Here is a 22,457-nt window from a genome sequence, read left to right on the forward strand (position 1 = left end):
TAAATTTTCACTATATATCGGATATTGAAATTTTTGTAAGAAACTCGCTCTAGACCAACTAATTTTATTTCTATACATTACAATATGTGTTGAGAAACTTGTTATAGAATGAAATCTCCGAAGTGGAATGAACTCTACTACTCCTTATGGGTTGTTTAAATTCGTTTCATATTCTCTCAAATTTTGTACTATAATTTTTATTGCTGGTGACTTTGTGCAGTGGGAATTACAAAAAGTAAATGATTTCATTTCACGCCTAGGATACCATTTTTAAATATATTAACCAATTAATTTAATTAGCATCAAAATAATATGTGGAGTTGAGTAAAAGTTAATTAAAACATAACCAAGGAAGAGAGAGAAGAAAGGATTTGTTGATTTCACCAAAGTTGTTGGAATAAAATTGTATGTTGGAATATTTGCTTCAAATTGTTAGTGGTTAATTAACTCCTAATGTATAGGAATATGCTATACTCATATTAGTTTGAGTTAGTAGAGTCATAAATCTCATAATAGTAGTGGGTTAGTTTAGTGGGTTAATGTTAGCATGATCAATGATCATGGGATCATGTTCCTTACTTATAGCTTTGTTATTTTGCACTATATATATGTTGCCATTTAGTATTTTTTTAATGGATTGAATACAATTTTTATTATTCTTTCCCTTCTTTCATCTCTCTATTATTATTTCAACATGGTATCGAGAGTTTCAGGTTAGATTTGAGAGAGAAAAAAGAAGGGAAAGAGATGAAAAGAAAGAAAAAAAAAAAGAGGGAGAAAGAGAGTATTAAAAAAAAAAATTCTCTAAAAGAAACAAGCAACATAGCTTGATTTCATTGATGGTTTGTGAGCAATAAGTTTTTTTGAGTGAATTTTTTTGTGAGTGTTTTTTGTGTTTAACCATGGAAGTATTGGTTGATTTGGTGTGTTGATGGGTTTCCTTTTAGCCCATGAAAAAAAGAGCGAAATATTATTTGAGGTATAGATCGCATTATCTTTACGAGTTTGGAAGTCGTAATCAATGCAAAGACGGTTTCCAAGATAATACCAAACATTTTTGGTATAATGCAAGGTGACATGGTCATAATAGTAGTGGGTTAGTTTAGTAGGTCATGTTCCTTACTTATAGCTTTGTTATTTTACACTATATACATGTTGCTATGTAGTATGTTTTTTAATCTTTTATTATTCTTTCCCTTCTCTCATCTCTCTATTATTATTTCAACAAAAACAAGATCAATAGATTTGTTTTTGCCCTTTTGGAGATTGGTTTCTTCCATTTATATATATATATATATATATATATATATATATATATAACACACATCAATCTGGATGCAATTTATTTTTGACAATTGAACTTTTATGGTCCACTAAAAATGACTGGTAGTTAATTGTAGCCTTATGAATCTGTGGCAACATTTGAACGAAAATGGGAGCCACCGAGCCATGCATGCTTTGCAGTAAACGTACTACATATCTTTCGGTCTTTCCATGTAAGGCGAAATTTCTAGGAAATAAAGAGTGATGTACTAGTATTTTATTTTTTGTACTCCTAAAAGTATTAACAAGGTCCGGACAAAGAAGATATAGGCCTATAAGGATATTTAGGGCCTATTCTCTTCACATTATTTTCATTTCAGTTCATTTTAGTTCACTTTCAATAAGTTCAGTTCAATTTAGTTCTTAGGGCCTGTTCACTTCAGCTTAATTTCAGTTCATTTTAGTTCAGTTCCACTCCAATCAATTCAGTTCAACTCCTAATTTCCTTCTCTCATAAAATATTCATTTCAGCTCAGTTCAGTTCAGTTCAGCTCCAATCAGTTCAATTCAGCTCCAATAAGTTCAGTTCAGCTCAGTTCAGTTTATGTGAACAAGCCCTTAATTTCCTTCTCTTATAAAATATTCAGTTCAGTTCGACTCCAATAAGTTCAATTCAGTTCAGCTCAGCTCAGTCAATCAGAACATCAAGCCCTTATTCCCTTTTTTTAAAAAAAATGTGACACTTCAATAAAACAGATACTTCGACCCAACCAATCCACCACTAAATATTCTGCTCGAAAGATGAATTGAATGAAATTTAAACTCGCGACTTTTTTTAATCACGCTGGCTTTAATACCATGTCATCAAAAATCTAATTCAATCAACAACTTAAATAGTGGTTAAAACTTTAAATAGATTAATAGACGTATACAGACGTATACTATATAGTATCTGTTTTATTGAAGTCTGACCTTAAAAAAAAAGGGAATGAATATTCTGCTCGAAATTTAAGATGGATTGGATGAAATTTAAACTCGTGACTTTATTATCATGCTGACTTTAATACCATGTCAAAAATCTAATTCAATCAACAAATTAAATAGTGGCTAAAACTTTAAATTGATTAATAGACGTATACTATACACTAAACATTAATATATAAACAAAATTCGGATGTCAAAACCTCACATCCATCGTTCACTCCATACACCGCCATCCAAATATTGACTAAAGACAGTATCCGAGGGATTCAATCACGGCTCCACAATATATGCACTATAATTGATCACACTTTTCTAATCTTAGTATTTCAACCCAACTTTCCTTTCTCTGCTTCCTCTTATATATTTTCCTCCCCTTCACCAAATTCAAGAGAACAAGTTAAAAATTTCCCAAAAAAAAAATTCCAAAAAAATGGGGTTTATAGATTTATTAGTGGTAGCTTTAATACCAGTTGCGAAAGTGCTATTGGTATCAATTGTAGGATTGTTTATGGCATTAGAGCGTATTGATTTATTGGGGGAAAATGCTCGTCATCATTTGAACAAGATTGTTTTCTATGTTTTTAGTCCTTCTCTTATTGCAGCTAACTTGGCTAAAACCATCACCTTTCAAAGTTTTCTTACCTTGTAAGTTTATTTATTTATTTTTATAGTTATACGAAGTATATAAAATTTTAATTAGTATTGTCGCCTGAAAAAGGATAAAATGTCGTAGTAATTAACTATGATTTTGTTTATTGAAAATGTATAGGTGGTTTATGCCGATAAATATATTGATTACGTTTTTAATAGGAGCAATATTAGGATGGATGCTTGTTAAAGTTACGAAACCTCCTAAGCATCTCAAGGGGCTCATAATTGGAGCTTGTTCTGCTGGTAATTTTCTTTTACATTAGTTAAGTCAAATTTGGATCCTTGATTTATGATCAAGCCTTTGACTTTGAGACTTATATTAATGAATACTTGATCAGCAACATGTAATTTCGTTAAATTGTCCTTGTTTATCTGTCTTTTTTACTTTAATTAAACTAGTACCGTAATGATATTGACTACATAGTACGGAGTAGTTACATGTAAGTGGTCATAATTATTTTAAAATAGACATAAAAATTAAAGTTGTCACATTTCAAAATAAGTGTTCTTCAAACTAAATTTGTCTAAATTATGAATGTATTTGAAATCATTTTAACTAATTTTGTATCATGAGATCATTTTAACTAATTTTAACTATTACAAGTATATATATATCTTATGTGAATAATAATGTACTACTTAAATTTTAATGCAATAATAATGTAATATGATAAATGGAGAAATTGTCAAAGGGGAACTAAGTTAAATGATAGTTGAACAAACACTCCTGCAAATATGTTTGTTTATCCCCTTTGCATTGAACATGTAATTAATGATTGTGTATGCACGCATAGTACTCCGAATATATTAATGTACTCCATAAAGCCATAATGGACTTAACATTGTTTACAATTTTTTCTTATTACACTTCTTTCAACAATGTTGATTCGTGTCCCTAATTAGCTTATTTATATGGAGTATGGAGTATGGAGTATAACCAAATGACACAATTTTTTTAAAAAACAGGGAATATGGGTAACTTGCCCATCATCCTAGTTCCTGCGATGTGCAAAGAGAAGGGCAGTCCATTTGGAGCTACTGATGTTTGTGAGACTTATGCTTTGTCCTATGCGTCTCTTTCCATGGCGGTATGACTTTAGAATTCGATTAAAAAATATTTTATCTTTTTCACCCATCAATCACGTTGTAAATTGATGTTTATGACATTTTTCTTATACATATCTTAAGGGCTATATTCATTATTTTCCTATAATTAACTAAAATGTTTTCAGATAGGTGCAGTTTACTTGTGGTCATTTGTGTACAACATTATTAGGATTTCTGCTCAGGAAGTAGCAAGAGATAAAGAGGCAATTAATTACTCAAGCATCAATATTAAGGAGTCCAATCAGGAACCCCTCCTTCCTTGCAGTGAAGATTTGGTTATACACCCTCACTCTAAATCACTGGTAAACTTACTCTTTTTAGCTAATTCAAATTATTTACTACATCAATTTGACTGTTGCACTACGCCACTGCTTATACATTAACTTTGACCACATGCTCATACATATATGTCTTAAACCATCTTTTACACATAACTGCATATACTTATGGTCAAACATGTGCATTGATAATTGTCAAATATGCTGATCGTCGATGATTGATACATTATGTTTATAAAATAACTAGCTACTTCTAAAATTATTATTATTATTACTATATATATATACATCGATATTGAAATTTGAAATAATTATAAGGTAACGAGATTTTCTTGGGCAGGTTTCATTACCAGTCAAGATACACCAATGTATCAGAACTTTTTTAGAAAAGGCCAACCTCAAAGCAGTGTTCGCACCATCAACAATTGCAGCGGTATCCACTAAACAAATCTACTTTGCCAATTTCAATCATTTGAAGTATTCGATTTATCAATGAATGGATCATATTAAAATAAATAAAAGTAAAAATAGTATAAATGAAATTTTTAACTATCCTAATTTATTTATAGAAATATTAATTTACTTTGGATTTCATCCCATGATAAATTATGAGCCTAATTATAGCACCATTCTTGATGTAGATACTTGGTTTTACAATTGGAATGGTATCTCCGATCCAAAAATTGATGATTGGCAATGATGCTCCACTTCATGTTGTCACGGACTCGGCCTTCATGCTTGGGTACCCTTTATTCCCCCCCTCCTTCTTTTTTTTTTTTTCCTTTTTTTTTTTTTTTTTTTTTTTTTTTGTATTTTTTATAAAAACATAATTATAATCACCCCTTTAAACAAAAAAAATATTTTTTTTTTAAAAAAATAATAGGACTAGGATTCAGTTTTTGACTTGTATGTTGTAGACTTAAATTTTGCAAAATCTAACAAAATACACAAAGTCTTAAATGTGGCTGGCCACACCGTGTGGCAGGGGTTACTTTGTTAGTATAATAGGAGTTACTTCGTCAGTTGGACAAACCCCTAGGTCTACTACAGTGTCTACTATACCAATTAATTTTACTGTACATAATTTTATCATAAGTCTTAACGGTCCCTTTCCTAGCCCATATCCACACTCGGCCCCTATCCTATTCTGATCCACTCTAAAAACTAAAACGGGCAACATCGTAACATAATATGTATCCTTAATGTACAGAGAAGCAGCCATCCCAGCTCGCACCATAATACTCGGAGCCAACCTTCTTAAAGGTATAAATAATCTCATGGTCTCATCTCCTCCCAATTTATCCAAGTATACAAACATTCAATAAATTAGACTTTGTTCAATAATCTTTTGGACTTCTGATGGTCAGGTTTAAAGGGTACAAGTATTCAACTAAGAGTTATTCTTGGGATAGTTGTAACTCGCTACGTAATTCTTCCTCTGCTCGGAATTTTCATAGTTAAGGGTGCACTCCAAGTTGGCCTTGTTCCGTCCGACGATAAATTGTTCGTATTTCTTCTTCATATTCAATATGCAATGCCACCCGCAATGAACATAGGTATGTATGTCAACACCATTCTTCATTCAATTCTAATGTCATTGCTGCATGAATTCTTAATAGTCTAATTATTTTGATTTAGCTTACCAATTGGTGCATGTGTAACGTGTTGGTTATATTATATATACACGCTCAAAAATGCTACAAATTTGCAATATTAAACGCCTTAAAAGTGTTACTCTTTTGGTTTATGTTTTCAAAACCCTTTTTTAGACAATGTTATCAGTCATTATTTAATCAAAACTATTAAGATTAATAATTTCAAGGAAAAATGTAGTTAGTCGAAATTTCGAAACAAAAAAAAATAAAAAGAAAGAAATGTTTTTTAAGCAATTTCTGATTATTTATCCTTTTGTGCATAATCAAACAATTAACTTGGATTATAATTAACATTTTACTTCTTTTTTTACTTGTGTTTAATGGGCTTATGACTTTGGCAGGTACGATGACACAATTGTTTGGATCAGGCCAAAGTGAGTGTTCGGTAATTATGCTATGGGCTTATTCTTTGGCCATTGTGGCTCTTACACTTTGGTCTATTTTATTTCTTTGGATTGTCGCATAATATAATCTACTACAAGTCTACAATATCATTTTCTTTGACGGGATTTAATAGTCACGTAGTAGTTTGTTTATATAAAGACACAAGGTATAAGACTATTCAAAAATGAAATTTAGCACTCTGTAGTAACAAGTACAGATATGGATATATAGAGTAGTCCCTTCATCTCTTAACTACGTGCCTATTTCTAATTTTTATTACTCACATACGAGTAATAAAGAGAAATAGACATGTAGTTATCTAGTTAAGGGACGGAGGGAGTACAAAGTAAGTAATATATAACCTAAAGTAAAGCAAAGTTGCAAACACTCAACAACCAAAAACGAACCATTTCAATACTCGTAGTATTTTTTTTGTTGCTACAAGACGGGATTTAATCTAAGGCTATGTATTTCGTATCACTTCATTACCAACTAAACTAGCTAATAGAATTCGCTGGAGATGTACCATATTGGAGCTGAGTAACTTCTTGTCATGAAGTTTCCTTTTACATTAAGTATAAGTAGGAAAAAGCAAGGAATTTGATAGCAATTAGGCAAATTACAGGCTATCTTTTTATTCTCAATGATTATTACTATGTATTAATTTGACCTTTAAAAAATTATTTAATCAATTTTTGTTATCATTGTTATGAGTCAAGATTTGATCATGAATTGATGACTCCTAAAGCATCACTTATGTTATTATACGAATATAAGAATTCTGGAATATGTGGTCATCAAATCAAATTAATTACTTGATTCTTCTCTAAAAAAAAATTAAAACATAATAATTACTTGATCCTACATACATTCTCTCTTTTTTTTAATCGGAATCAAATTAAATATATTCAATAAGTCGGCAAGCATATTGTATAATGATTTAAGGGCCTGGTGAACTGAATTGAGCTAAGCTGAACTGAACTGAAATTATTATAGCTAAACTGAACTGAATTGAATTGAATTGAATTGAGCTGAAATAAATATTTTATGAGAAAAGAAAGTTAGAAGTTGAACTGAATTGAACTTAACTGAAGTGAACTGATTGGAGCTGAACTGAAGTGAAATTAAGCTAAAGTAAATGGGCCCTAAGTTGTATAAATATGTTATATGTATGGTATACTATTTTAGAATGTTTAAAAATATATTTCATAAGGAGTATTTCTTAACATAATGTTTCTAGTGGTTTTTAATGGAGTATTCTTAATTTTCTCCTTTTTAGATCATTTCTGCTAGTTCGAGATTGATGAGTAATAATCTTATTATCATCAAATAATTATTTCATCAAAATAAATTTTGTTACTTAAAGTTATATAAATCTCAAAGACGAGAAACTTTTTTGTTTTGCTATTAATTGTCACTTCCTAACTATTCTATTACATATGAACATATGTATACATTACATGAGATTTACAACATGATAAATGCTTTATTCCAAATATTTTGGTCACATAATTATTGTCTCTCCAATAGGTTGGGTATATAATCTGGAAGGTTGATGAGCAACTAGATAAAAGCATCAAAGCATCCCAATTCAGGTCGACAAAATTACAATAATTTAGTGTGACTGTGTGAGACACTGAGACTACACGTTAGTCCCAAAAAAAGCAATTAGTCCCTAAGAAGAAATTCATTTGATCTCACAATAAATTATTACAGAGTATTACACGGAGTATTATAAGATCTCCTCATCATACAAATTCTTTAATTAGTAAGTGATTAGGTTAGCATGGACATGGATTAACACCCCTAATCAAGTATTAATTAATCTACAATTGTAAACCCAAAGAAGGAAATAAGAAAAAGTATATTCTAACTTCCCAACACCTCACACAATGTTGGACGAAAGAATAATTCAGTGCAAAGTACCAGATTCTATTGATATTAAAACCATAAACTAATTGACATTCTATGTTTATTTGATGGTTATAAGTGCACGACAACATTAGATTTGACGTTTTGACATGATAATAGATAAACAGTATTTAGCAACTTTAATTTATGCCAACTTTGGGTTCTTTCATTTCGTGCTATGACATCGTTGGGTTTTGATCTTTAGCTCGATCGGGTAAATTCAAGTAGATTTTGGAATTTTATGGATTACGAGTTGAAGATTTGTTATTAGTACTTCAAGGTTATTTATTTTTTTATTTTTTTATTTTTTTATTTTTAGGTATTAGTACTTGAAGTTATCAATGATGTCTCAACTCATTTTATTGAGGATAATTTAGCACATTTGTCTGGTTAATAACCTCTATTTTCTCTAATTATATATACGAATTACTTGTTTCTTCCAAAATTACTTGCGAAGTAATTAAATTCACTTATTAATTACTTTAGAAGAATAAAAATATACTAGTATATATTTTGAAAAGCTACAAGTAGTAAGTTGAAATTGTTTGTAAGTAGCAATTATAACATCATCCAAACCCCAACAGTTCTTGGCACCTTCAATCTCTTCATTGTAAAGTATTTCACTATATTAGCTCCCTAAAGGATGGATGTAGTGATGTACTTTATTGGTATGAGTTTAAAAAAAAATTGTGTAAAACAACATTTTTTTTTTTTAGAATTCATTAAAACAATTATGAGCAATATTGTAGCAACATTGCATGGATAAAAGCATTAAAAAAAATAAAAAAATAAAAAATAAAAAAAAGTGGACTACCATAGGTAGTAATATGAGATAGAGAGAATAAATAATTGCAAGTTTTAATACAAACATGATCTTTCGATTAAAAGATAGATAAATAAATGTTCCAATTATTTATTAAAGATGGCACTGGGCAGGACCAATCCTGCCCGGCACGGCCCAGCACGAAAAAAAGCATGGCACGACATGGACACGAAAAAAGCGGGGCACGACACGACACTGTGCGTGTGGGCCATGGGTTGGGCCTTTATTTGGAAGAAGCACGATAAGACCCGACACGACCGGGCCCGGCATGAAAAAAGTACGCTAAAATCAATGCAATTTTGCTTAAACATGCAAGCCCGATATGATGACATGTGGGCCTGAGCCGTACACGGGCCAACATTTTTGAAAACTTCGGCCAAGCCCAGCAGGACACGAAACTCATGGGCCGAGTTATGGGCCGGGCCTAACTAATCTCAAAGCACGTGGGTCTAGCACGAGGCACGACCCAGAGTCATCTTTAATTATTATTATATATTTTTTTTTTATAAAATCATAAACATAATGAAATTAAGCATGTATCTCCTTCCTCTTTTTTCTACATTTCTCAGAATCTTAGTCGTCTTGACGTCTTCCTTGCCAATCTAGAGGCTACCAAGAGTACCAACAACAATCTTTTGACGGGTGGTAAACTTTTTTCATAATAACCAAATGTCACTAAATATGAGTACGTGAATAGCTTTTTTGACAGACAGAGTACGTGAATAGCTTAGTGTAAAAATTAAAATGACACGTAAACAATATTTTAAAATTGTCATTATCAAAAAATTTTACATGTGTCAAGAGTTACTCGGTTCTTTGATCAGGGGTCATTCGAAAGGTTAATCAGTCGGGGTTAATCGGTCAGGGTTACTCGGTCAGAAGTAACTCGAATAACCCTTGACCGAATAACTCGAGTAACCCTAACTACACAGAAAAATCCCTCTTGGTATTAAGAAACACATTAATATTAGACCCTAAACCAACAATGATGTTAGTAACAACGATTTTATATATCATTAATATAAAGTGCTTAAAGTTACAGAATGGTATAAAAATGGTGCAATTAGTACGTCCGATCCAAACGTTATTACATGTATTGAGAAATAGAAGAAGGGTAAAAGACATATCTAACATCAACTTTTTTCTGACTTATTAATCAATATGAGCGGCTGAGCACACAACAGAACGCCGCAACTTGAAGTTGAAAGAAAACTTTTTAGGTGTGATTCTTAACTCCAACATTACAATTCATTCAAGCACTTCCGTCTTAGCTTAGCTTTCTACCACTTGATATAAGAACAAGCTAAGGCCCCTCATCTCTAGATGCTGCTGCCAATTACCATATAAAGTGAAGTATTAGTTAGTCATAAAATACTTGCATTGTAGTATACTTAAATTAATTATGTAGCACTTTACAAAAGCTTTTGCCAAAAGATTGCACTATTTTTGCCTATATATATGTACGCAAGTGCATGCATGCTTTATAATTTTGTAGTCAGCAAATTCTCTAACTCTTTGCTAACTTAACTTTTTTTCAAGGAAAAAAGAAAGAAAGAAAGAAACAATGGGGTCTTTGTTTGATCTATTTTTTGTCGCATCAATGCCTATTTTGAAGGTTCTTTTGATCACTGCCTTAGGCTTGCTTCTTGCAATTAATCGTATCGACATTTTGGGAGAGACGGCTACACATCATCTTAACAAAGTTGTTCATCTTTATTCTTAAGCATTTCTTGCCTCTTCCTCTTTTATATAAACATATGCTAGGTTTTATAATTTTAGAGTGAAAGTATATTAAGTTTTAAGTGTTTAACTAATGAAGTCATAGCTCCTTTTCTTTTGTGTTTGCCTAGGTTGTGTTCTTTGTTTTTGGTCCTGCACTAGTTGGTAGCAACTTGGCTAAGACAGTCACCATCAAAACCTTTCTTACTTTGTGAGTAACATTCTCTTCTTGTTCCATAATACTAGTATTTGTTATTTCTTGTTTACACCTTATAAAATTAAAAATTATATTTAACAGAGAGCACGCAAGTAGTTAACAATAGTACTTACATATGCGTGCATGCGTACGTGTGCACACACTAGTTACGAATGTATTAATTGATGATATTTTTTCATTTCGTGTTTTATGGTAACAGATGGTTTATGCTAGTAAATATCCTCCTTACATTTCTATTGGGATCAGCAATGGGTTGGGTACTTGCTAAGTTTACAAAAGCTCCAAAACACGTCAAAGGACTCATTTTGGCATCTTGTTCCGCTGGTAATTTTCGTTATTTTTCCCATCTCATTGCTTAAGTAGTTGTGTCATCGTTGTTCCGATGATCTTTAATCTTTTGGCCTCATTATATAACCTTTCTCAACTATATCAGCTTGACAATAAATGAAATGAAATAATAAAATCAGTTTCTTCAGTTCGTATGTTGTTGTTCATTTATGTTAATGAGCTATTATCAAGTATCATTACTATGGGGGAGTCGGATTATAATAAAGCCTGCCTAATTTCCCTTTAAAAAAATAAAGAATAAAAAAAGAAAAAAAAGTTAAAGAGTACACAAGAGTTAATTTGAGTTAATTAGCATTGTACTAGTATTTGTTAACGATGCTTCTCCTTTCTTATTTTGATGGTTTAGGCTCATATGTGGCACGATTTTTTATTTATTTATTTTTTTTTTTTTTTTTGAAGTGGATATGTATTCCACTTTATTTAGAAAACATGTACGGAGTAGGTATAATTACATTATTATTATTATCTGTTTAAAAATAAACTATTCATAAATAGTGTAGAATGTTTGTTTCAAAAAGAGAAAAAAAAAAAAAAAGTTTAGAATGAGAAAATTTTCATAATATGTTTAAATGTGTTAATCAGTGACGCCAAAAATGACTTGTTTTGATAATATACAATGAGTTATAGGTTTTTTTTTGCTTTACTTTCCCTATGCAACAAATTGACCATTGTGATATGGAAACTTTTTATTAACATAATTTATAGATTTTTATAGGTTGTAATTTGAGTCTTTTTTTCTCCACTACGTATATAGTGTTATAATTTTGAATATTAAATAATTAATAAGGATCTGTTCATATTTACTGAACTGAACTGAGTTGAAATGAATATTTTATGAGAGAAAGAAATTATTAGGAGTTGAACTGAACTGAACTAAACTGAACTAATTGGAGCTGAATTGAACTGAAATTAAACTGAAGTGAACGGACCCTTAATTGCTATTTAAAAATGACAATTGATGATGGCATTCAAAATCTTTATCATTATACGTATATATTCAATTTTGAAATAAAAATAATTGTTAGCCCACTGCAATTGCCCAACTTATGAAATTAAGTTATTATGCATTAGAGTATGCATCAGTGCATCACTTACAAAAGTCTCAAAAAGCAAGTTTATTTCATTCTACTTACGACCATCCAGTCATATTACTTTAATTTCCCATGAGAAAACATGTGGTATACTATTTTACTTTTTATTTGCTCCATTGAACATACATAGGAAGTACAAAGTACTAAAAGTTGTGTCAAACTTTATAGAAGGAGAAATTATTAGTATTTCCTACCCACATATTCTTATGATTCTACTCCTAGATTAGTTAATAAGCTTTTATTTTATTATTAGAACAAATTTGTCTTTAAGTTTAACAATTGCATGCATAACATCTTCCGTTTATTTTTATTTGACACGTTTATGTAAACATGTTTGCTGATTAACAATTAGTATTATACACACAATTAGAATATAATATATACAACAACGTAAGTTTTTACATAATATTGTAACATATATTAACTTATTTGTAAAATTAAAACGTGTTAATTAAAAAATATTAACTTATTTGTAAAATTAAAACGTGTTAATTAAAAAGAAATGAAAGGAAACTTCTTTGCATATAGATTTTGGCCTAGTTTTCAAAGTGACACTTCACCAAAATTAAGCTTTTAACTATTTACTATTTTTACTGTACTACCTTTGCCACCGGACCCACAACCTTGTTGTGGCCACGGCTTCTTTCACCCTGTCCCCCACTGTCTTGTTAGTCATTAGCTGTAATTACCAATTAGTAGCCACATTCTCTTAATTTAATTGTGAGTTGATTGTAATTATTGTTTCTAATGACGCTAACTCTTAGCTCAACATTGACTAACAAAATCCATTATTAAAAAGCTATATGCAAGTATGCAACTTTTTTTTTTTTTTTTTTTTTTTTTTGGGTAGGTAAAGAGAAAGTTCTACTAGATGAGAATATTGGGATTAGGGCTGTTCATCGGTCTAAGACCGGACCGGACCGAAGACCAAAAAATTGAATTTAAAGAACCGAAGACCGGACCGGACCGATTTTAGAATTTTTATAAAAAAATTCCCTAAATTTTATATAATTTATGGGAAAAAAATGAAAACAATATTTTAACGTCTTTTTTTGTATGTTTAGTATAAAAAGGCTCGTATGACTAAAGTGTTCAAGCTTGGTAGGATAATCTTAATCATTATTAAAGGTTTTATGTATAATTCTAAGAAAAAAAACCGGTTCGATCCAAGACCGTTTTTATAGAATTTTGGACCGGACCGGACTGAAGACCGAAAAAATCAATTATTTCTCGACCCAGAGACTGGATCGATTAATTTTGTCCGATCCGGTCCATTTTTCTGGTTCGGACCAAACTTTGAACACCCCTAATTGGGACTATTTATGGCTAATTCAGCTCTAATTAATTATTACTATTTCATGCGTCTTGAATAACTTAGACTATGACTATTATATATAATAGATTAATAGGTGTGAAAATAAATTAATGAACAAAACATATCATACATAGCTAGATTTACTATACGGTTCACTAAGGCTCCGCCCCTGTTACTAACAATGTGTTAGGTACGCCTACAAACAATGAGAGATTAATAGTAACTAAAGAGTTAATATAGTACTCACATAAGCCCAAATATAGGCCAAAACTAAAAACTTAACCTACATGGATTAACAAATATTGTAAGTAAGCATTTTTAGGATAGTTTTTAAATGGCTACAATAAAATTATAGTTATTATACTAGATTAAATCTCAACCATTAATTAAAATTTGACTAATCTAAACCTTTTATTGGGATGACTTTTTTTGACAAAAAAAAAAAAAAAAAAAAAAAAAAAGCCAACTACACGTTTTTATTTACAGTTTTTATCCTTCAATCATACTCTGTACTCTGTTTTGCTCCGTTCTCCTTAGCAATCCCACCTTATTGATCAAGGATTTATTATTTGCAATTACTTTTTTTTTTTTTTTTTTTAATGAAAATAGATTACAATTCCTCACACGTAGTACATGGGATGATGGGAGTTGGGTGATTTTAATTTTTTTAAAGGCATACATGATGATGAATGTTTAATTTGGGTGGGAAACCATCCAATTTGTTAAATCTTAATTGTATAATAATCTGTGTTTACATTATGCCTATCAGCTTATATGTAGAGGTGTCAAACCCGAACCGACCCGAAAAAAATTATCCGTTTCGAACTGTAACCGATCCGATTTGATCCGAGAAATTCAAGACCCAAACCCGAAATGTAACCGAACTGAACTCAACCCGAATCCGAACTTGACCCGATCTGAACTTAACCCGGCACCGATTTGATCCGACCTGAACTCAACCCGAATCCGATTTGACCCGACCTGAACTCAACCCGAACCGATTTGACCCGACCTGAGCTCAACCCGATCCGAAATTGACCCGACAAATAACCGATCAGATCCGATCTTTTTTGACCCGAACTGATATTAACCCGACCCGATTTTAACTCGATTTGATTTTTACCCGATCCGAATTTAACCCGACCATAATTGATTATTGACCTTTTTATTCAAGTTCTTATAAAATATATTTACTAATTATTAATAAGTTAACTTTTTTACTACAAAAAAAATAGTCTGAAGTCTTAAGTTTACTACAAACCCATCACGTGAGACAACCTGACCAAACAGTAGGTGGGGTTCATATAAAGAGCTCTCTCTTCCTATCTCTCTCCTTTTTTCTCTCTCTACCATGTGTTTTTAGAACATTTTAATCATTGTTATGTATTTACAAATACATAACATTCTTTCATTACTACTTCCTCTACAACTGTGCATTATCCTAGAATTATAGGCATTATACATCGTACGGTTATATACACACTACATACATATGCAATAATTTATGCTCAAATAAAAAGAATGTACATAGTAACAATTAACTATCAATATGTATAATGTCAAGTTTTTAATATAAAAATTGAATTAGTAATAAAGTAATTCTAACAACTCTAACAAATATCTTATACAAATTGAACTAGTGATAAACTAAACTAATAGTACAGTACTCATACCCTCGTAAGATTGTACAATTGATGAAGAGTTGTAACCTTGTAATAACCTTAAAAAATTGATATTCTTTTTTGTATATATCACCATATGTAACTATTACTCGTTAATATATCACTAGCTCAGTCTCACTTATATAGGTATGATAAGTTATCGATAATTATTCAATCTCAATTTTCCTTTAAGATAAAAATTATACATAACTTGATCAAATGAGAAAACTAAAACTTCGTGCTTCGTAATTAATAATCATATTGAACCAATAATAAGGTAAAAACTCAATAATATCTGTAGATTAAAAATAACCTTATTTGGATATGAATTTGGTCAGCTCGACCAAAATCCAGCCAAACACAAAAAGGAAATGAATTGAAACAGACCATTTAATGAATCAACGGATCAACCTTATCTTAATCAAACCGAACTTGACCGAACCGAAATCATCCAAACCGTAATCAACCCGACCCAATTCATCCGACCCGAAGTTATCCGGTTAAACCCGTTTTAAACCCGATCCAAATTTATCCGAACCGAAAGTGAACCGATCTGGAGTTGACCCGACCCATATCCGACCCGGACTCGATAGACCATGACCCGAATTTGACCCGACCCGAATTTGACCCGACCCGAATTTGACCCGATCCGACCCGATCCGAGTTAAAAGGATAATTTTGATCCGAACATATCCGACCCAAACAGATCCGACCCGAACAGACCCGACCCAAACTCCATCCGGTTATCCGAATTGACACCTCTACTTATATGTATATTTGATGGAGATGTCCTTTAACTTGTAGGTTGAGAAACCATAAATGGCGACAATCCAAATATATTTTTTTTTAAGTATGAAAGACAAACATTTTTTTTTTTTTCAGTTATATTTTATGTCAAAAACAACTATATGGACGGACTAGATTGATCTATTAAATTTAAAGGTCAAGATTGAAAACAATTACAATGACTACATTTTTAATGTAGCAATTGAAAAGTCTTTCGCATTTTAAGGCATAATGACGATGAGAAAATGTATCCTTTTCGTGTGCATCCGATGCATCAGATCGATCACATGCTTAATTCCATGCATATCATGTTGTTAATATTCGTATTGGATTTTGTTGCACGAATAAATGCTATTGAAATAATGTTGTGCAATTACGCAAGCAATTTTAGAGGAAGTTTCATGCAACTAAATTTTACTGTCGATTGTGGTGGAAACAGGAAATCTAGGGAATATGCCTATCATCATCCTCCCGGCGATGTGCAAAGAGAAAGGCAGTCCTTTTGGAGCACCCGATGTTTGCGAGCGCTATGGTCTAGCTTATGCTTCACTTTCCATGGCGGTATCAATGGACTTTGTTATGATAAACTAATCAATATTTGATGTGTTAGTAATGGCTTGGGTTAAGCTCATTGTCTATAATTTTCATAAAATTTCAGATTGGAACCGTATACTTTTGGCTATATGCCTACAACATAGTTCGAATCTCTTCGAAAGAGGCCATAGCAAGTGCAGGTGTAATTGATGAAACGTTGGTGAATGTACAACCACAAGGCGAACCACCCTTACATTCTTCGGATAATTACGCTCTTGAAGATCCAGGCCTTTCCAACTCTTCTAAATCAATGGTGATATTAAGTTAAATTTTTATGTACAATTAACATATGTTTTTAATCTCCGTGCCATTTTTGTGCGAGAAATTAATATAAGACGAATTTGTGTTAACAGGTTAAATCATCTTCAAGGGTAAAGCAATGCTTAAGGATTATCTCCAAAGAGTTCAACCTTAAGGCAATTTTAGCACCTTCAACTATTGGAGCGGTATCAACGTCCAACAATAACCATTTATTGAAAAAAAAAAAAAAAAAAAAAAAATATATATATATATATATATATATATATATATATATATATATATTATTTCCTATTGAATATACTGATCGAGGAACTAATACTTTTTTAAATTTATCCCTTTTTATTTTGATGTAGATGGTTGGATTTTTTATTGGGACAATTGCTCCACTTCGTAAGCTGCTCATGGACAATACTCTTCATGTTGTTGGGGACACAAGTTTCATGATTGGGTATGTAATAAGCTATATAATAATAACACATCCTGAATTCTTTAATACTCGCTACAATTTGACTTTCAAATTGCTACTTTAAGCGGTGGCTAAAGACGGAGATGCACCAATTTCTCATAGTGAGAGAAACAAATTAATTTGTTTCTCACATGGTATTTTCGTAAATAAACCAACAACTTTATTCAATTGTGGATTTATTATGAAAAAGTTGTTGATTTATTCACGAAAATGAAAAAGTTATTGATTTATTCACGAAAATGCTAAACAAATTTCTTTTCTCAATATGAGAAACAGGGAATTTCCGGTTAAAGACTAATCTACTTCCTAGTCATTAGCTTAGCATAATTCCTACAGTTAAGTTTTAACTGTATGTCTTTTCAATTATATTGCAATCCTCACAGAAATGCAGCCATCCCTTGTTCAATATTGATACTCGGCGCCAACCTCCTGAGAGGTACTAATACTTGCACATCTCTTTTGCTTCACCACTCCACAATCTAGCTTTGCCAGTAATAAGTTTTTGATTAAAAAAAAAAGAAATGGGTTTCTTTATTTATCAGGTTTAAAGGGATCGGGAATTCGAGTTACAACAATTGTGGGAATAATAGCAGTTCGGTACATATTCCTACCCTTGTTGGGCATTCTTGTTGTTAAGGGCGCTGTACTAGCTGGGTTTGTGCAATCACATGATATATTCCTTCAGTTTGTTCTTCTGCTTCAGTTTGCCCTTCCTCCAGCAGTAAGCATCAGTAAGTGTTCTACAGTATCATAATCATCCTACCACACTATTCTGTGGATTTAATTATTACAGAATCAATTAATACAACATGATTATGATTGTTTTATGTTAGTTTTCAGCATTTTCTTGATTCAGTAACTAATGAATGGTTTTGATGCTGATAACAGGTACAGTGACAGAGCTGTTTGGAGCTGGTCAGAATGAATGTTCAGTTATCATGCTATGGACTAATGTTTTGGCTCCGATAACACTCACTCTTTGGTGCACATTTTTCCTCTGGCTTCTGGCTTAACGGCGTCAAACGCTTCTTAGAACCAAATCTTTTTCACTAGACTACATCAGTGAATGGCTAACAATGGGATTATGCAGACATGAAGACGTCGTCTTCAGAACTACGTCGTTTGTACTAGTACAGTAGGCAATTTATCTTTAGAAGATCAGATTTATTAGAATATAGATAGAAATTTGAAGAGAAATCCAGGTCTCCTGCAAACATTCTGGTTTTCACTTCACTATTTTGATGTAATTCCTTCTTAAGTCCATTTGATCTAGTTTAACTGTCTTACTAGGAAAAATTTAAGACCAAAGGAATGAAATTAGGTTTGTTAAAAATGTTGTCTTGACACTATTCCCATTTCAAGTTCCATCTGTTCCCGAAAGTTCTTCCCAATTGAAATCTTAACACTATTCATAAGGTGAGAGAATTTTAAAGTTTAGTCTGCATATATAAATTACTTCGTATAACATATTCATGTTGAAGATTATTTGATTCGTTAGATATTAATGAGTAGTTTATTAATACTCGATATAAAATTATTTGATTCGTCTCATCAATGAATAGATTATAAATATTCAATTATTTGATTTGTTTCAATGAGTAGATTATTAACATATTAACTAATTCAAGCACTAACAAATTTGTCATCTGACCGTTCTTCCACTTGATATAAGAACAAGGCCCCTCAATAGATGCTGTTTCCAATTACCATATAAAGTAGTTATAAAATACTTTCATTGTATTCTAAAATATCCCATTACCAATAGCTTTTGCCAAAAGACTACACTGTTTTTGCTTCTATTACCTATATTATTATTATTATTATTATTGCAAGCAAGTGCATGCTTTACTTATAATTTTGTAGTTAGCAAGAGTTAGAAAAGAGATATTATTCTAGCACTTAGCTAATAAAAACTTTTTTTTCAAAAAAAAAAACAATGAGGTCTTTGTTTGATCTGTTTATAGTTGCTTCAATGCCTATTTTGAAGGTTCTTTTGATCACTTCCTTAGGCTCAATTCTTGCCATTAATCGTATCGACATCTTGGGAAAGATGGCCACACATCATCTGAACAAAGTTGTTCATCTTTCTTCTAAAGCATTTCTCCCCTCTTTCTCCTTTATATATGTATATGTCAGGTTTTAGAGATGAACTCATAGCTCGTTTTCTTTTGTGTTTGCTTATAGCATGTGTTTTTTGTTTTTGGTCCTGCACTAGTTGGTAGCAACTTGGCTAAGACAGTAACCATAAAAAGCTTTCTTATTTTGTGAGTTATATTTCTTCTTGTTCCACAATTTTTGCTATTTCTCGTTTACACCTATAAAAGATTATTTTTGAACAGAGAGAGCTATTGATTAACAGCAGTACTTACATGTGCCTGTTGTGATTATTTTTTTTTCGTTTCGTGTTATATGCATGGTAACAGATGGTTCATGGTAGTAAACATCTTGCTTACATTTCTATTGGGGTCAGCAATGGGTTGGGTACTTGCTAAATTAACGAAAGCTCCAAAGCACATCAAAGGCCTCATTTTGGCATCTTGTTCGGCTGGTAATTTTTATAACTCATCCCATCTTTTTACTTTTTATTTATGAAATACTAGTAGTTTATTTTTATGCCATTGATAGATGTAACAGTGGCAAGTATCTACTGCTTTTAGTTGTGTTGTCACACTGAGTTTTTATCTAATTTAATTAATTTAGAGAAATACTTTAAAAAAGTGCATCGCACGAGTTTTTGCCTAATTTTACTGTAAAAACCAGGAAATCTTGGGAATACCATCATCATTCTCCCTGCAATGTGCAAAGAGAAAGGTAGTCCATTTGGAGCACCTGATGTTTGTGAGCGCTATGGTCTAGCTTATGCTTCACTTTCAATGGCGGTAAATTACTACATCTAGCTTAGCTTCTTTCACCTTCTACCGTATTTTCCCTAATTCATAGTCAAATGCTCTCCTTCCATTTTTGGTATATCTCAATTTAATCCAAAATTATTGTTATTATTATATGTAATTATTCAACTCTACATATCACTACTCCCGTTTATTTAAACTATTGCAACTAATAGAACAAAGGGAGTACATAAGTTAAGACAAATACAAACTATTGCAACTAATGGAAAAGAGAGTATATATAAACTGAGACAAAATAAGAAAAACAAAATTATAAACAAAATTAATAGAAATATTAAACAATACTATAACTGTTAGTTGATAAACAAATTAACAAGCTCATTTCTAATAAATTTTTCTCATTATTTCAGATTGGAACCGTATACTTCTGGCTATATACTTACAACATAGTTCGGATCTCTTCAAAGGAGGCAACAGCAAGCACAGGTGTAACTGATGAAACAATAGTGAATGTACAACCCCGAGAAGAACCACCCTTACATTCTTCAGATAACTATGTTCTTGAAGATGCACCTCTCTCCAACTATTCTAAATCAATGGTAATATTCAGATTTTACATATGAAGTTCTTCGTATACATTCAACATATGTTCTAAATCTCCTTGGCAAATTTGTGTTGGAAGTTGATTATAAGACGGGTTTATTTTAACAGGTTAAATTGTCTTCCAGGATAAAGCAGTGCTTAAGAATTATCTCCAAAGAGTTCAACCTTAAGGCAGTCTTGGCACCTTCAACTATTAGAGTGGTAATTTCATCAAATAATAACCATTTATGTAAGATAATTTATATCCTAATGAATATAATACTGAGAAATTATCCCTATCTATTCCCTTTATTTGGTGTAGATGGTTGGATTTTTCATTGGGACGATTTCTCCGCTTCGTAAGCTGCTCATGGACAACACTCTTCATGTTGTTGGAGACACAAGTTTCATGATTGGGTATGCAATAAGCTATGAATTCTCATTTCATCAGTCTATAATAAAACAAATCCTCAATTATTTAATAATCGCTGAGATTGAGGTGATGGAGTAATGGCATCGCTCCCACCTTGTATCCTTGAGGTCTAGGGACCAAGCCTCATACGACTCATTTGAGGGATTTCCCTTATCTCCCCCTCTCAAATGAGCCAATTCTTTAATAATCGCTAAAGTTGGACTTCCAAATTGCAACTTCAGCCATTGGTTATAGACTACTTTGACTTTCAGATTGGCTAAGCATAGATTTTGCAATTAAGCTTTATCAGTATCTAGATTTGAAACTCAATCTTTTCAATTATTTTGTATTCGACTCACAGAGATGCAGCCATTCCCTGTAAAACCTTGATACTCGGCGCCAACCTACAGAGAGGTACTTATTACTTAAACATCTCTTTTGCTTCACTGCTGCATATTTTAGGTTGCTGGTAAGTTTTGACGAAATTTAAATTTTCAGGTTTAAGGGGATCAGGAATTCAAGTTGCAACAATTATGGGAATAGTAGCAGTTCGGTATCTATTTCTTCCTCTGATGGGTGCTCTTATTGTTAAGGGTGCTGTTCTAGCTGGGTTAGTGCAATCGCACGATAAATTCTTTCAGTTTGTTCTTCTGCTTCAGTACACCATGCCTCCAGCAGCTAGCATCAGTATGTATAAGTGCCATCATTAATTATTCATTACCCAACCAAAGTGCCCTTTGGAGATAATTATTACAGATTCCATTAATACAACAAAATTATGATGGTCTATGTTAGTTTTCAGCATTTCTCTTTTCTTGTTCATGTAGTTATATTTTTCGGTAACTAATGAATAATTTTGATTTAATGCCCATAACAGGTACAGTGACAGAGCTGTTTAAAGCAGGGCAGAATGAATGTTCAGTTATCATGCTTTGGACTAATGTTTTGGCTCCGATAACACTCACTCTTTGGTGCACATTCTTCCTCTGGCATCTGGCTTAACGGCATTGAACGCTTCTTAGAACCAAATCTTTCTCACAAGACAACATTAGTGACTGGCTAACAATGGGATTATGTAGACATGAAGACATCATCTTCAG

General features: G+C 31.9%; 3 protein-coding genes across 3 annotated transcripts; all 3 read left to right on the forward strand.

Annotated features, from left to right (window-relative positions):
* The first annotated feature begins 2,501 nt into the window (after positions 1–2,501).
* Positions 2,502–6,432, forward strand: LOC145563386 (protein PIN-LIKES 3-like). The gene is made up of 9 exons (XM_081623831.1): positions 2,502–2,892; positions 3,017–3,141; positions 3,865–3,986; positions 4,131–4,307; positions 4,624–4,716; positions 4,925–5,025; positions 5,494–5,546; positions 5,651–5,839; positions 6,280–6,432. Exons 1-9 carry the CDS (start codon positions 2,678–2,680, stop codon positions 6,402–6,404), a joined length of 1,200 nt encoding a protein of 399 aa, XP_081479957.1. The 5' UTR covers positions 2,502–2,677; the 3' UTR covers positions 6,405–6,432.
* A 4,188-nt stretch (positions 6,433–10,620) lies between these two features.
* Positions 10,621–18,653, forward strand: LOC145563387 (protein PIN-LIKES 3-like). The gene is made up of 10 exons (XM_081623832.1): positions 10,621–10,758; positions 10,907–10,986; positions 11,192–11,316; positions 16,633–16,754; positions 16,852–17,040; positions 17,141–17,233; positions 17,402–17,496; positions 17,898–17,950; positions 18,057–18,245; positions 18,403–18,653. The coding sequence occupies exons 1-10, from the start codon at positions 10,621–10,623 to the stop codon at positions 18,525–18,527; spliced, it is 1,209 nt and encodes a 402-aa protein (XP_081479958.1). The 3' UTR covers positions 18,528–18,653.
* Positions 18,654–19,450: 797 nt separating this feature from the next.
* Positions 19,451–22,359, forward strand: LOC145563388 (protein PIN-LIKES 3-like). Its single transcript, XM_081623834.1, has 10 exons — positions 19,451–19,588; positions 19,699–19,778; positions 19,938–20,062; positions 20,275–20,393; positions 20,774–20,962; positions 21,075–21,167; positions 21,268–21,362; positions 21,719–21,771; positions 21,856–22,044; positions 22,235–22,359. The coding sequence occupies exons 1-10, from the start codon at positions 19,451–19,453 to the stop codon at positions 22,357–22,359; spliced, it is 1,206 nt and encodes a 401-aa protein (XP_081479960.1).
* The last annotated feature ends 98 nt before the right edge of the window (positions 22,360–22,457 follow it).

This window comes from Chenopodium album, chromosome 10 (assembly GCF_948465745.1).
Source record: "Chenopodium album chromosome 10, dcCheAlbu1.1, whole genome shotgun sequence".
NCBI classification, from domain to species: Eukaryota; Viridiplantae; Streptophyta; class Magnoliopsida; order Caryophyllales; family Amaranthaceae; genus Chenopodium; species Chenopodium album.

Excerpts from the sequence above, each read along its gene's own strand:
- LOC145563386 (XM_081623831.1), top strand. The coding sequence starts at position 2,678 with ATGGGGTTTATAGATTTATTAGTGGTAGCTTTAATACCAGTTGCGAAA. Across the intron at positions 3,987-4,130 it reads ATGCGTCTCTTTCCATGGCG|ATAGGTGCAGTTTACTTGTG; the intron begins GTATGACTTTAG and ends AAATGTTTTCAG. Across the intron at positions 5,026-5,493 it reads GACTCGGCCTTCATGCTTGG|AGAAGCAGCCATCCCAGCTC; the intron begins GTACCCTTTATT and ends CTTAATGTACAG.
- LOC145563387 (XM_081623832.1), top strand. The coding sequence starts at position 10,621 with ATGGGGTCTTTGTTTGATCTATTTTTTGTCGCATCAATGCCTATTTTG. Across the intron at positions 10,987-11,191 it reads ATCAAAACCTTTCTTACTTT|ATGGTTTATGCTAGTAAATA; the intron begins GTGAGTAACATT and ends TTATGGTAACAG. Across the intron at positions 17,951-18,056 it reads CGGCGCCAACCTCCTGAGAG|GTTTAAAGGGATCGGGAATT; the intron begins GTACTAATACTT and ends TTTATTTATCAG.
- LOC145563388 (XM_081623834.1), top strand. The coding sequence starts at position 19,451 with ATGAGGTCTTTGTTTGATCTGTTTATAGTTGCTTCAATGCCTATTTTG. Across the intron at positions 20,063-20,274 it reads TTTGGCATCTTGTTCGGCTG|GAAATCTTGGGAATACCATC; the intron begins GTAATTTTTATA and ends TGTAAAAACCAG. Across the intron at positions 21,772-21,855 it reads CGGCGCCAACCTACAGAGAG|GTTTAAGGGGATCAGGAATT; the intron begins GTACTTATTACT and ends TTAAATTTTCAG.